The sequence below is a fragment of the Phaenicophaeus curvirostris genome, unplaced genomic scaffold (assembly GCF_032191515.1).
Source record: "Phaenicophaeus curvirostris isolate KB17595 unplaced genomic scaffold, BPBGC_Pcur_1.0 scaffold_51, whole genome shotgun sequence".
NCBI lineage: Eukaryota > Metazoa > Chordata > Aves > Cuculiformes > Cuculidae > Phaenicophaeus > Phaenicophaeus curvirostris.
In genome coordinates this window covers 658047-671793 of record NW_027206674.1, presented here as the reverse complement: position 1 = coordinate 671793, position 13747 = coordinate 658047, and the positions used below count along the sequence as shown (strand labels likewise).

The window sequence follows — 13747 nt, the reverse complement described above, 5'->3', positions numbered from 1 at the left end:
TCCCCGAAGCCGCGTTTGACTTTTTAACAAAAAAAAAAAAGTTTCCAGGACGAAGCGAGCGAGAGTTTTGTATCGCCCCGACGCGTAAGGAAACGGTTCGGTAACTCAGAAAGCGGAACCGATGGCTTTTGAAAGACCTTGGGGGGGCTGAAAGGTTCGTGAGACCCTCTAGAGGGGTTTTTTGGGGTCCCAGAAGGCCCTAAAGGGGTCCCAGGGGGTTCTAGAGGGTTCCTCGGGGTCCTAGAAGGGTCCTAGAAGACCCTAAGGCGGTCCGGGGGGGTCTAGAGGGTTCTTGCGGGTCCTAGAAAGGTCCTTGAAGGTCCTAAAGGGTTCCCAGGGGGCTCTAGAGGGTTTTTTGGGTGTCCCAGAAGGTCCTAAAGGGGTCCCAGGGGGTTCTAGAGGGTTCCTGGGGGCCTAGAAGGGTCCTTGAAGGTCCTAAAGGGGTCCCAGGAGGCTCTAGAGGGTTCTTGGGGGTCCTAGAGAGGTCCTAAAGGAGTCCCAGGGGGTTCTAGAGGGTTCCTTGGGGTCCTAGAAGGGTCCTAGAAGACCCTAAAGGGGTCCCAGGGGGTTCTAGAGGGTTCTTGGGGGTCCTAGAAGGCCCTAAAGGGGTCCCAGGGGGTTCTAGAGGGTTTTTTGGGGGTCCCAGAAGGTCCTAAAGGGTTCTCAGGGGGTTCCTCGGGGTCCTAGAAGGGTCCAAGAAGACCCTAAAGCGGTCCTTGGGGGGTCTAGAGAGTTCGTGGAGGTCCTAGAAGGCCCTAAAGGGGTCCCAGGGGGTTCTAGAGGGTTCCTTGGGGTCCTAGAAGGGTCCTAGAAGGCCCTAAAGGGGTCCCAGGGGGTTCTAGAGGGTTCCTGGGGTCCTAGAAGGGTCCAAGAAGACCCTAAAGGGGTCTCAGGGGGTTCTAGAGGGTTCCTCAGGGTCCCAGCCGAGCCCTCGAAGGCTCCGCCACTGCCAGAGCTCCTGTAGCGTGAGCTGCCGTCCTGCCACCCTGGTCTTTTCAACCCCCTTTCGAGGCAGGCGAGAAGAGAAATACATTTATTTTTTTTTGCCTGAAGCGATTCCTGGAAGCGTTTTTGTTGGGATTTCTTGAGGCACCGTGGAATTCCATCAAGGAAAAGAGGGGGGAGCCCAGCCCAGCTGCAGTTTCCACCCTCGGGGTAGGTTCTGCCGCTAACAAACGCTGGGAGGGAGCCGAGCGGCGGCCGTTCTCTCCACTACGAAAGCGTAATGGTACTGGGAACAAAACGATTTATGGTTCGAAAAGATCATCCAGTCGGGATTCTGGGATGGGGGAAAGTCGAAACGCGCCGGCTCGCGGCCCCGAAAGAGGCGCAGGAGCAAAGCAGCCGAGCTCGCTCACCTCTCTCTCGATGTCTGCAAGCGACTTCACGGTCAGGTCGGTGAGGAGAGCCTAGGAAAGAGAAAAAATTCGGAGTTAGGGATGGTCCGGAGGGAGGATGGAGGAGGGGGAAGCCCAGGGCAACTCACGGTGCTGCTAGGACCGAGCCTGCTCTCAAATCGGGGGTGCAGGGCGAAAGGGACGCCGTCCATGGCTGGAAATGGAGCGAGAGAGGCAATTAGGGAGAGCGAGGAGCCGAGTAATTAATCGCCGCCCGAGGGAGCTGAGTGGAAGGGGACAGCTCGGAGCCGGAGCTTCGTCAGGGATGGATTTAATTGGGGAATCACTGGGGTTAGGAAAGTCCTCCAAGCTCGTTTAGTCCGATCATCACCCCAGCACCTCCAAACCTCGTCCCCAGCGTGCGCCGAGCCCCTGCAGGGATGGAGAATCACCCTGGGGCTCCCTGGGAGCTGCTTCCAAGGCTCAGCGACCCTTTCCATGAAGGAATCTTCCCCGATATCCAACCTAAACCTCCCCTGGCGCAACTTGAGGCCGTTTCCTCTCATCCCATCGCTTGTTCCTTGGGAGAAGAGCCCAGCACCCACCTCGCCACAACCTCCTTCCTGGAGCCGCTCGGAGCGATGAGGTCTCCCCTCAGCCTCCTCTTCTCCAGGATAAACACCCCCAGGTTCCTCAGCTGCCACAAGAACTCCCTTCCCCAGCTCCGTTCCCCTTCTCCAGACCCTTCTCAGTTCCATTCTCCTTCTCCAGACGCTTCTTAGCTCCGTTCTCCTTCTCCAGACCCTTCTCCAGCTCCGCTCCCCTTCTCCAGACCCTTCCCAGCTCTGTTCCCCTTCTCCAGACCCTTCCCAGCTCTGTTCCCCTTCTCCAGACCCTTCCCAGCTCTGTTCCCCTTCTCCAGACCCTTCTCAGATCCGTTCTCCTTCTCCAAACCCTTCCCCAGCTCCATTTCTCTTCTCCAAACCCTTCTCCAGCTCCGTTCCCCTTCTCCAGACCCTTCTCCAGCTCCGTTCCCCTTCTCCAAACCCTTCCCAGCTCCGTTCCCCTTCTTCTCCAGCTGTTCTCCAGCCCCTCTTGGCGTGAGGGGCTCAAACCTGAACTCAGGATCTGAGGGACGGCCTCACCCCAACAAGGAATAACTCCCAGGATGGGGGAGAAGCCTTCGGACCCCCCTCCTCTAAACCAATTCCAGTCTATGGGGTCTGTGAGCCCATTTTTTTGGTTTTAAAGGACCCCTTAACCCCCCGTGGGCTTGCTCGGTGCCGCCTCCGATTCCTGAGGGATGAAGGTTTCTTTACCCGAGAGGCCGTAGATGCTGCCGGCGTCGTGCAGGGCTCCGGGCGCTCGTTTCGGGCTGGTGGGAGCAGCGGGTGCCCTGCAGCGATCACAATTAATCGGCGGCTGGTAACGAGCGCCGGGGCCAGGGAAAGCGAAGCGGGGTTTATTCCCACTCGTGGATTATTCCGGGGAATACGCCTCGGCTCCTACGTACCCCTGGGGCGAGGCCGGAGCGCGGAGCGAGAGCTGCTGCAGGCTGAGCGGCTCGGAGAGAGGCCCCTTCTTACACCAGAGGGCAAAGCCTCCGATTTCCCTGCGGAAAGAATCCAAAGGGAGTTTGGGGGGAGTAAAAAGAGGGAGCAGGGGGTGCAGGAAGGGCCCCCCCCTACCCGATTTTCATGTAGAGGGGGAGAGCGCTGCTCTTGGCGCTGAGCTGGACGTCGAACACGGCCGTGGCGGCAGCTTCTCGCGGCTGCAGCCTCACGTAGATTCGCTTCTTCCGGGAAACGGCGGCGCCTGCGGAGGGAAAATGGGAGAAGGAGCAGGAAGCGAGGGCTGGGAAGCAGGGAAGGGGGTGCTGGGGGTCACTTCCCGCTGTCTCGGGGGAGCGGTTCCTGCGTCGGGTACTTACGGGGCTCTGGGAACTCCGGAGCGCGGGTGTAGCCGGAAGGATGGGGGCTCCGGTCGCTCAGCACCTGAACGTCGGTGACCACCGGAGCCACCTGGATGGGACGGGGACCTCGGAACCGGGACGGGGACTGGGATGGGGACCCCGGCACTGGGATGGGGCCTCGGAACCAGGACGGGGACTGGGGACTGGGATGGGGACCCCGGGACTGGGATGGGGACCCTGGGACTGGGATGGGGACCCTGGGACTGGGATGAGGCCTTGGAACCAGGACGGGGACTGGGGACTGGGATGGGGCCTCGGAACCAGGATGGGGACTGGGGACTGGGATGGGGACCCCGGGACTGGGATGGGGCCTCGGAACCAGGACGGGGACTGGGGACTGGGATGGGGACTGGAGACTGGGATGGGGCCTTGGAACCAGGACGGGGACTGGGGACTGGGATGGGGCCTCGGAACCAGGATGGGGACTGGGGACTGGGATGGGGACCCCGGGACTGGGATGGGGCCTCGGAACCAGGACGGGGACTGGGGACTGGGATGGGGACTGGAGACTGGGATGGGGCCTTGGAACCAGGACGGGGACTGGGGACTGGGATGGGGACCCTGGGACTGGGATGGGGCCTCGGAACCAGGACGGGGACTGGGGACTGGGATGGGGACTGGAGACTGGGATGGGGCCTCGGAACCAGGACGGGGACTGGGGACTGGGATGGGGACCCTGGGACTGGGATGGGGCCTCGGAACCAGGACAAGGACCCCGGGACTGGGACAGGGACCCTGGGACTGGGATGAGGCCTCGGAACCAGGACAGGATCTCAGGATTGGGGTAAGAATTCGGTACCGGGATGGAGACCCCATAGCAGGACGGGGGCCTTGGTGCAGGGATGGAGAAGGTGATACTGGATCAGGCCTGGGCACTGGGATTGGGGCTTGTTACTGGGCTGGGGCCTCGGAACCAGGATGGAACCTCAGGATTGGGGTGGGGACTCGGTACTGGGATGGAGACCCCGTAGCAGGGCGGGGGCCGTGGTGCAGGGATGAAGTTGCTGCTGGATCAGAACCTCGGTACTGGGATGAGGCCTGGGCACTGGGATTGGGCCTCGTTACTGGGATGGGGCCTCGGAACCAGAATGGAATCTCAGTATTGGGGTAGGAACTTGGTACTGGGATGGAGACCCCGTAGCAGGACGGGGGCCGTGGTGCAGGGATGGAGAAGTTGCTACTGGATCAGGACCTCAGTACTAGGCCTGGGCACTGGGATGGGGACCTTGGGACTGGGATGGGGCCTCGGAACCAGGATGGAATCTCAGGATTGGGGTGGGAACTCGGTACTGGGATGGAGACCCCGTAGCAAGATGGGAACCTTGGTACAGGGATGGAGAAGTTGATACTGGATCAGGCCTGGGCACTGGGATCGGGCCTCCTTACTGGGCTGGGGCCTCAGAACCAGGATGGAATCTCAGGATGGGGGTGGGAACTCGGTACTGGGATGGAGACCCCGTAGCAGGACGGGGGCCGTGGTGCAGGGATGGAGTTGCTGCTGGATCAGGACCTCGGTACTGGGATGAGGCCTGGGCACTGGGATCAGGTCTCGTTACTGGGATGGGGCCTCGGAACCAGGACGAGGACCCCAGGACTGGGCTGGGGCCTCAGAACCAGGATGAAGACCCCGGGACTGGGATGGGGCCTCGGAACCAGAATGGACTCTGAGGATTGGGGTAAGAATTCGGTACCGGGATGGAGACCCCATAGCAGGACGGGGGCCTTGGTACAGGGATGGGGAAGGTGATACTGGGATCGGGTCTCGTTACTGGGATGGGGCCTCGGAACCAGGACGAGGACCCCGGAACTGGGATGGGGCCTCGGAACCAGAATGGAATCTCAGGATTGGCGTGGGAACTCGGTACTGGGATGGAGACGCCGTAGCAGGACGGGGGCCGTGGTGCAGGGATGGAGAAGTTGCTACTGGATCAGGACCTCGGTACCAGGCCTGGGCACTGGGATGGGGACCTTGGGACTAGGATGGAGCCTCGGAACCAGGATGGAATCTCAGGATTGGGGTAGGAACTTGGTACTGGGATGGAGACCCTGTAGCAGGACGGGGGCCGTGGTACCAGGACGGGCCCTCGTTACTGACTCAGGACCTCGGTACCAGGATGGGCCCTCGTTACTGGCTCAGGACCTCGGTACCGGGATGGGCCCTCGTTACTGGCTCAGGACCTCAGTACCGGGATGGGCCCTCGTTACTGGCTCAGGCGCACGGTACCGGCCTGGGCCCCCCGCCCCCCGTTTCCCCACACCTGGGCTCCTCCGGTTCTCACGCACAGGTAGCCGGTGCCCTTGTGGCCGAAGCCCTTGGCCAGGCCGGCCGCTGCGCCCTCGGCGGTCGCCGTGATCTGCGGGCACAGGGAGCGTCAGGCCGGCGCGGAACCGGAACCAGATGGCGGAACCGGGCAGGAGGGAGCTCTGCCGCCGCGCCTACCGCGCTCCAGCCTGCGGGAACGGCCGCGAGGCCCAGAGCCAAGCCGATTCCGGTGAGCGGAGCCCCCTCCGCCGCCGCCGCCATGGCTGCCGCGTCCAACCGGGAAGTGCCGGAGCCATGGGGCGGCGATTGGCTTGCAGCCTGAGCGACGCGAGCGGCGACCAACGCGCGGAGACCGAGGCCGTGGGGCGCGTTGCGAGGCGGAAGCGCGGACTCATCGCGTTTATTGCCCGCAGCGGCGCGGCCGCAGCCCCCAGCCCCTCAGGCCTCGGGCGGAGCGGCGAGCAGCTTGCGCACGGGGGAGTTCTCCAGCCGCCGGAAGGTCCTGGAGGCTGGAGGGGAGGGAAAACGCTCGTTAATCCTCGTTAATGAGCCCGGGGGAGGTTTTATTCCCCGCCACCGAGGGGTTTCTCGCTCACCGAGCTGTTCCGAGAGGCGCTGCAGGTAGAGCCGGCTGTCCTCGCTGAAGGCCTGCAGCAGCCGCACCGCCTGCTGGAGCTCGTCCAGCTGCAAAATCAAAATATTCCTTCCTAATTTCCCATCTCAAGCTCCCGTCTTGCAGCTCAAAACCATCCCACTTCATCCCATCCCTGCCCTCCCTCATCCTAGAGCCCCTCCCCAGCTTCCCTGGACGCCTCTTCCCATACGAGAAGCTGCTCTCAGGTCTCCCCAGAGCTTTCTCCAGGCTGCACGACCCCAACTCTCCCAGCTTTGTCCTCGGATGGGAGGTTCTCCAGCTCTCAGATCATCTCTGTGGCCTCCTCGGGCCTTGCTCCCCCAGCTCCGTGTCCTCCCTGAGCTGAGGATCCAGGTTTGGTCTCCGCAGAGGGGCAGGATCCCCTCCCTCGCCCTGCTGGCCCCACAGCTTCGGCTGCAGCCCAGGATCCCGTTTGCTTTCTGGGCTGCAAGTGCTCTTTGATGCCTCCTGCTGATCTTCTCCTCCTGCGAGTCCTTCTCGGGGCTGCTCCCACTCCATTCTCCGCTCAGCCTCGATTTGGGACTGTCCCAAATCCTGCAGGACGTTGCACTTGGTCTTGTTGAACTTCATGCCGTTTACACGATCCCATCTCTCCACGTCCCTCTGGATTCCTTCTCTCCGGTGCGTTCACAGAGTCGCTAGGTTGGAAAGGACCCACTGGATCCTGGAATCCAACCCTTCCCAACTCTCTCAGCCCGTCCTCGACAAAGCTCGGTGCCATCCGCGACCTCGCTGAGGGTTCCCTCTCTCCGTGTTTCCAACAAAGACGTTAAACAGCACTGATCCGGATGGAAAAATCCCCCGCTCCGCCCTGGAAACGGGATGGTTTCCAACTCACCACGAGCTCCATGCAGCTCAAGACCTCGCCCTGGTCGTCCAGGACCTGCTGGTAGTTGGGTTTGGTGCCGAGGACTGCGGCCTGCGAGGTCTGCAGGAAATCGTGGGGCGCCGCCTGCCCCCTCTTCTCGCGGCTTTCCTCCAGCTGCCTGCGGAACAGAGCGCGCGGATCCCTCGGCATCAGCCCGAAGTTCCTTCCCAACACCCCACGGGGAACGATCCCCACCTGGCTCTCTCTTCAGCTCCGGCCTGGTAGCGCTGCAGGAGCTGATCCCAGGACTGCGATTCGGCTGCGAACCTGTGGAACGGGAAGAGAGAGCAGGTATCCGAGCGCTCCCTGTGCAAAGCTCAGTGACAGCGCAGGAAAAACGCCTCAAAACCATTAAATATTCCCCAAATCCCCCTGAGGAAAGGGTGTCAGGAGCTGCAGCCGGCCTTACCTGGCGATATATTCCTTAATCTGCGCCACCGATTCATCCAAAGCAGAGTCCAGCAACATCCTAAAGCGGAGACACGGGATACAGGGATACGGATCCGCCCCTCACAGCATCGCACGGGGTTCTGCTCAGCGCTGACGCACTGCGAAGGCTCAGAATTCCAGAAAAACTAGAGCCACAGGGATGTCTTTAGGGATTTAGGGGCTGGGCAGGCTGTAAAGGATCCCCCTTCCCCCCAAAAAATGCAGCTGCGTTCCGCGTTTGGAGATTCCCTACCCGTTGGGATCTTCCACGCAGCTCTTGAGCGTTCCATCCAGTTTTAGCTTCTGCACGTATCGCTTCAGGTCCTCCGCGACAGAGCGCACTGAGGGCACAGGGAAACCGCGCCGGGATAAACCTCCTGCTCCCAGCGACTTGGATACGGAGCAGCACGACCAGGATCCATCTCCATCTCCATCTCCCCTGGCCTTTCCTCCAGCCCTTCCTCATCTCCGTGCCCCCCACTGGCCTCTCTCCAGTGATTCCTGCTCCTTCTGGAGCCGGGAAGCTCAGAGCCGGCCCCAGATTCCAGCTGGAGCCTCTCTAGGGCCAAGCAGAGAGGGAGAAGAACCCCCCTGGCCTGCTCCCCATGCACCCCAGGACTCCCAAATCCTAGTTGGAAGGCTCTCCAGTGATTCCATGCGCTGATTCTAATGAAACTCCTCGTCCCTGTGTCCCCATTTCACTTCCAACGTGTTCATTTCTTCCATCCCAGCAGCTGTCGCCGCGCACAGAACTTGTGGCTGCTCCCACCCCTCTGGAAGCAGCTGGATTTGGGGAAGGAGCCATATTTTACACTCGGGATCACCCTGGATGCACGCGGAGCAACTCACCGTTAGCTCTGAACGCCTCGGGGCTAAAGCCATCGGTTTCCTTCAAGACGTGTTCAAACTTCTGCGCGGAAAACTAAAAGGGAGATAGGAAAGGTCTTGGCAGCTTTTCCGGAGGTGTTGGGAAAGGCAGAGGATCCGTTCCAGACGGAGAACGGAATCCCTCCTGCCCCAGCTCCCTCGCTGTCACGCAAATTCTTTCTGTTAAGTGGCAGAAGAAAGGAAAATAACTTCATTTTAAGGGAGCGGCTCATACCTGGAAGCTGGATAACAGCAGCATGGAAAGCCTGTCCGTCTCCGGCAGCTCCAGGCTGATGGATTTGCACAATTCTGAAAAATGGGAACAGGATTGTTCAGGAACAGTTCAATTCCTACCAGGCTGCAAGCGGCTGAACCATTCCGAAAGGACTGAAAGCGAGGAGATGGATAGAGCGGGGAAAAGAGGGAGAAAACGAGTTTCTAAGGAGAAAACAGGCTCGGAGCGCAACAGAGGGAGGACGTGGAGCACACACCGGTGACGTCCTGGTGCACGGGAGGGAGGGATTTTCGGCGCTTGGTCCCCTTCAGGCTGGAACGACACCAGGAGCGACGTTTGGATCGAGGAGTGGGGGCCAACAGTCTCGGCGAGAAGTTAAAGGAGCTCAGGCTGCGGTCGTTCCCGGAATTGCTTCTCCAGGGAGAAATCCTCACGGGACTAGGGCCGGAGGGGCTCTTCCTGAGGCCGGGACTCTGCTGGGATCTTCTCCTCCGAGTCGCTCCGGTCGTTGCAGGGGGACTAACGATCTTTTTGCTCACAGCAGTGACGTCAGGTAGCTTCTGCACTTGCTCAGGATCCACCTCCTTCCCTCCTTGGTCAGGATCTGAGAAAACCAGACGATAAACAGAGATGAAAGGGCATCTCCCACGGATTCAGGGGCACTAAACCTGGTTTCTGGGCTTTGCTTTCCAGCCTGGAGGAAGCAACGGCTGCATCGATGCTCTGCAGCTTCCCCAGACTCACACTGCCTCTGCTTCTCCCTTCCAACTCCTTCTTCTGGAAGCCCATGGATCCTTCCTGCCCTCCCTCCGTGGATCCAGCCTGGCCTGATCCCTCTCTAGATCCTTCCTGCCCTCCAGCCATGGATCCAGCCTGGCCTGATCCCTCTCTAGATCCTTCCTGCTCTCCATCCGTGGATCCAGCCTGGCCTGATCCCTCTCTAGATACTTCCTGCCCTCCAGCCATGGATCCAGCCTGGCCTGATCCCTCTCTAGATCCTTCCTGCCCTCCAGCCATGGGTCCAGCCTCTCCTGATCCCTCTCTAGATCCTTCCTGCCCTCCATCCATGGATCCAGCCTCTCCTGATCCCTCTCTAGATCCTTCCTGCCCTCCATCCATGGATCCAGCCTCTCCTGATCCCTCTCTAGATCCTTCCTGCCCTCCATCCATGGATCCAGCCTCTCCTGATCCCTCTCTAGATCCTTCCTGCCCTCCATCCATGGATCCAGCCTCTCCTGATCCCTCTCTAGATCCTTCCTGCCCTCCAGCCATGGGTCCAGCCTCTCCTGATCCCTCTCTAGATCCTTCCTGCCCTCCATCCATGGATCCAGCCTCTCCTGATCCCTCTCTAGATCCTTCCTGCCCTCCATCCATGGATCCAGCCTCTCCTGATCCCTCTCTAGATCCTTCCTGCCCTCCAGCCATGGATCCAGCCTCTCCTGATCCCTCTCTAGATCCTTCCTGCCCTCCAGCCATGGATCCAGCCTCTCCTGATCCCTCTCTAGATCCTTCCTGCCCTCCATCCATGGATCCAGCCTGGCCCGATCCCTCTCTAGATCCTTCCTGCCCTCCAGCCATGGATCCAGCCTCTCCTGATCCCTCTCTAGATCCTTCCTGCCCTCCATCCACGGATCCAGCCTCTCCTGATCCCTCTCTAGATCCTTCCTGCCCTCCATCCACGGATCCAGCCTCTCCTGATCCCTCTCTAGATCCTTCCTGCCCTCCATCCACGGATCCAGCCTCTCCTGATCCCTCTCTAGATCCTTCCTGCCCTCTATCCGTGGATCCAGCCTCTCCTGATCCCTCTCTAGATCCTTCCTGCCCTCTATCCGTGGATCCAGCCTCTCCTGATCCCTCTCTAGATCCTTCCTGCCCTCCCTCCGTGGATCCAGCCTGTCCCCATCCCTCTGCAGACCCTTCCCACCCTCCAGCCCACGCTCCATTCCATCTCAGGAACAATCCCAAGGTTCCTGGCTTGTTACCGGACACCCCTTTCCTTCTCCCTTCCCCCCCAACCCCCCTTACCTGACACGGCACCTTTGGCCGCAGCGTGGGCTCCACGGGGAGAACTCTGAAGGAAAAATCATAGAAACATCAGGTTGGAAAAGAACTCCAGGATCATCGAGTCCACCCATTCCTATCAACCACTAACCCATGTCCCTCAGCACCTCGTCCACCTGTCCCTTAAACCCCTCCAGGGCAGGGGACTCAACCCCCTCCCTGTTCCCGGGCCCAGGGACCCTTTCCAGGAAAGATTTCATCCTGCTGTCCATGCGGAGCCTCCCCTGGTGGAGCTTGAGGCCGTTCCCTCTCGGCCTGGCCCCTGGCCCTGGGGAGAAGAGCCCAGCTCCCTCCTCTCCACAAGCTCCTTGCAGGGAAAGAGCAAGGAGGTCTCCCCTCAGGCTCCTCTTCTCCAGGCTGAACCCCCCCAGTTCTCTCAGCCGCTCCTCTTCTTCTCCAGCCCCCTCCCCAGCTTCGTTGCTCTTCTCTGCACTCGCTCCAGAGCCTCCACATCCTCGTGTTCCACCAACCCCCCAGGTCCTTCTCCTCCAGGCCCTTTCCAGCCAGGCTTCTCCTAGGCTGGAGCTGCCCAGGGTCGTTGTGCCCCAAGGGCAGGACCCGCCATTTGGCCTCGTTAACCCTGATGCCATCGGTCTCATCCCAGCGCTCCAGCCTGTCCAGATCCATGTGGAGCCTCCCGACCCCCAGCAGATCCACACCTCCTCCCAGCTTAGTGTCTCCTGCGAACTTGCTGAGGGGGCATTTGATCCCCTCATCCAGGTCTTTGATAAAGATGCTGCACAGGGCCGGACCCAGCCCTGGGGACACCGCTTGTGACCGGCCTCCCGCTGGAGTTAACTCCCCCGACCTCAGCTCTCTGGGCTCGGCCACCTAACCAGCTCCCCACCCGGGAGAGGCCGCGCCTCCCCCTCCCACAAGCCGACAGCTTCCTCAGCAGAATGCTCCGCCTCAAAGGAGCCCAAGAAGGCTACATCCAAGAAACCATGACGGGGGCTGCCGGCGAGCCCCTCCTCGCCTCCCCAGCAGCTCAGCCGGGCCCCTTCTCAACCCTTTCCAGCGCTCACCTCCTCCCCTGGCCCGCGGGGCCCCTCCTCGAGCGCCGCCATGACAGCCCCTCAGCGGCCGCGGGGCACGCCGGGAAGGGGCGTTTCCCGCCCTTTTTCCCCTCAGGGTTTCCCGCCCTTTTCCCCTCCCCTCAGGGTTTCCCGCCCTTTTCCCCTCCCCTCAGGGGTCGCCACCATTTTTTATACACCCCCCCCCCGAGAAAACTGAGATTAAAAATGAGAAAAAACGCCTTTATACGTGCTCTATCCTTGATAAAAATCTCAACCAAAAGCGGTGGGCTCTGTGTTAATGCACAAAACCCATTTATGCTGGAATTCCAATTTTTTTTAATTGTTGTTTTCCTTTTTTCAACAGAATTGGTCATTCTAAAAGAGCCCAAGGAAGCTGAGAACGTTCCTTGCCCCTCAGGCTTTCCCCCAAGAAAACAGGGGGGAAAAAAAGGAAAAAGAAGTACTTTAGAAGTTTATTATATTCTAGACAATTATTCTAGAAGTTTATTATCTTCTCAGACAATTCTAGAGCCCCCCAGAGCCCTTCTAAAGGCCCCCAGACCCTTCTAGAGCTTCTCACGTCCCTTCTAAAAGCCCCCAGACCCTTCTAGAGCCCCCCAGGGCCTTTCTGAAAGCGCCAAGACCCTTCTAGAGCCCATCTGGACCATTCTAAAGGCCCCCAGACCCTTCTAGAGCTTCTCACGTCCCTTCTAAAAGCCCCCAGACCCTTCTAGAGCCCCCCAGAGCCCTTCTAAAGGCCCCCAGACCCTTCTAGAGCTTCTCACGTCCCTTCTAAAAGCCCCCAGACCCTTCTAGAGCCCCCCAGAGCCCTTCTAAAAGCCCCCAGACCCTTCTAGAGCTTCTCACGTCCCTTCTAAAAGCCCCCAGACCCTTCTAGAGCTTCTCACGTCCCTTCTAAAAGCCCCCAGACCCTTCTAGAGCCCCCCAGGGCCCTTCTAAAGGCTCCCAGACCCTTCTAGAGCTTCTCACGTCCCTTCTAAAAGACCCCAGACCCTTCTAGAGCCCCCCAGAGCCCTTCTAAAAGCCCCCAGACCCCTCTAGAGCCCCCCAGAGCCCTTCTAAAAGCCCCCAGACCCTTCTAGAGCTTCTCATGTCCCTTCTAAAAGCCCCAAGACCCTTCTAGAGCTTCTCACGTCCCTTCTAAAAGCCCCCAGACCCTTCTAGAGCCCATCTGGACCATTCTAAAGCCCCCCAGACCCCTCTAGAGCCCCCCAGAGCCCTTCTAAAGGCCCCCAGACCCTTCTAGAGCTTCTCGCGTCCCTTTTTAAAACCTTGCTTGAAAATAACCTTGCTTGAAAATGGTGGACTCGGTGTTGAAGCTGAAAAGCTGCCTCAGGCCCTGAGGTGTTCCTGCTTTCCCCCCCTACCCTCAAGAAGCCTCTGCCTTCCCCCCACAAGCCTTCCCCCAGGCAAACTGAGAGGAAAAAGGGAAAAAAAAAGGCTTTGGAAGTTTATTATCTTTGATAATCGTCTCTACTGGAAATGGTGGACTTCGCGTTAACACAGAAAAAGTTGATTATCCATGGAATTCACGTGGGGTTGTTTTTCTCTAGCTGTGAAATCAGAATTACATGTCAAGAAGCGAAGGACTGCAGCTTTATAAACGAATGGATGGAATTGGTCATCTTAAAAGAGCCACAGGAAACCAAGAATCTTCCTCAAGCCTCAGGGTTTCCCACCTTTTTGCCCGTCCTCCAGGGAGACCCTGGCTCCCCCTCAACCACTTCCCCAGGAAAACTGAAAAAAAAAAGAAGGAAAAAAACCCCCAAACTTTGGAAGTTTATTATCTTTGATAATAATTGAAAGGGGTGGACTCTGTGTTAACATACAAAAACTGATGATGCATGAAATTCACGTGGGTTGTGGTGTTGTTCTTCGTTTTCACTAGATGTTCAATTAGAATTATGGCGTAGGGAGTCAAGGACTGCAGGTTTATAAACGAATGGATGGAATTGCTTATCTTAAGAGAGCCAGAGGAAGCTGAAAATCCACCTCATGCCCTTTCCTGCCTCCTTCTTTTCCT

At 59.2% G+C, this 13747-nt stretch overlaps 2 protein-coding genes across 5 annotated transcripts; both read right to left on the bottom strand.

Annotated features, from left to right (window-relative positions):
* Positions 1 to 1018: 1018 nt before the first annotated feature.
* MVB12A (multivesicular body subunit 12A) lies at positions 1019 to 5895 on the bottom strand. Of its 4 annotated transcripts, none has more exons than XM_069881608.1 (9): positions 5750 to 5895; positions 5568 to 5663; positions 3268 to 3358; positions 3026 to 3152; positions 2851 to 2949; positions 2657 to 2733; positions 1487 to 1551; positions 1359 to 1409; positions 1019 to 1231 (listed from the first exon to the last, which is right to left on the bottom strand). In XM_069881608.1, the coding sequence occupies exons 1-9, from the start codon at positions 5831 to 5833 to the stop codon at positions 1169 to 1171; spliced, it is 753 nt and encodes a 250-aa protein (XP_069737709.1). In that variant the 5' UTR covers positions 5834 to 5895; the 3' UTR covers positions 1019 to 1168. The 4 variants fall into 4 exon arrangements, with proteins under 4 accessions (XP_069737709.1, XP_069737707.1, XP_069737708.1 ...); XM_069881606.1 differs by lacking the exons at positions 5568 to 5663; positions 5750 to 5895 and adding exons at positions 3466 to 4819; positions 5245 to 5543 and having other exon boundaries at positions 3268 to 3394; XM_069881607.1 differs by lacking the exons at positions 5568 to 5663; positions 5750 to 5895 and adding exons at positions 3466 to 3876; positions 3916 to 5542 and having other exon boundaries at positions 3268 to 3394.
* A 47-nt stretch (positions 5896 to 5942) lies between these two features.
* Positions 5943 to 11795, bottom strand: DSN1 (DSN1 component of MIS12 kinetochore complex). Its single transcript, XM_069881610.1, has 11 exons — positions 11713 to 11795; positions 10652 to 10697; positions 8883 to 9230; positions 8627 to 8700; positions 8374 to 8446; positions 7778 to 7865; positions 7505 to 7564; positions 7291 to 7362; positions 7066 to 7213; positions 6169 to 6256; positions 5943 to 6081 (listed from the first exon to the last, which is right to left on the bottom strand). The coding sequence occupies exons 1-11, from the start codon at positions 11752 to 11754 to the stop codon at positions 6011 to 6013; spliced, it is 1110 nt and encodes a 369-aa protein (XP_069737711.1). The 5' UTR covers positions 11755 to 11795; the 3' UTR covers positions 5943 to 6010.
* Between the last annotated feature and the right edge of the window lie 1952 nt (positions 11796 to 13747).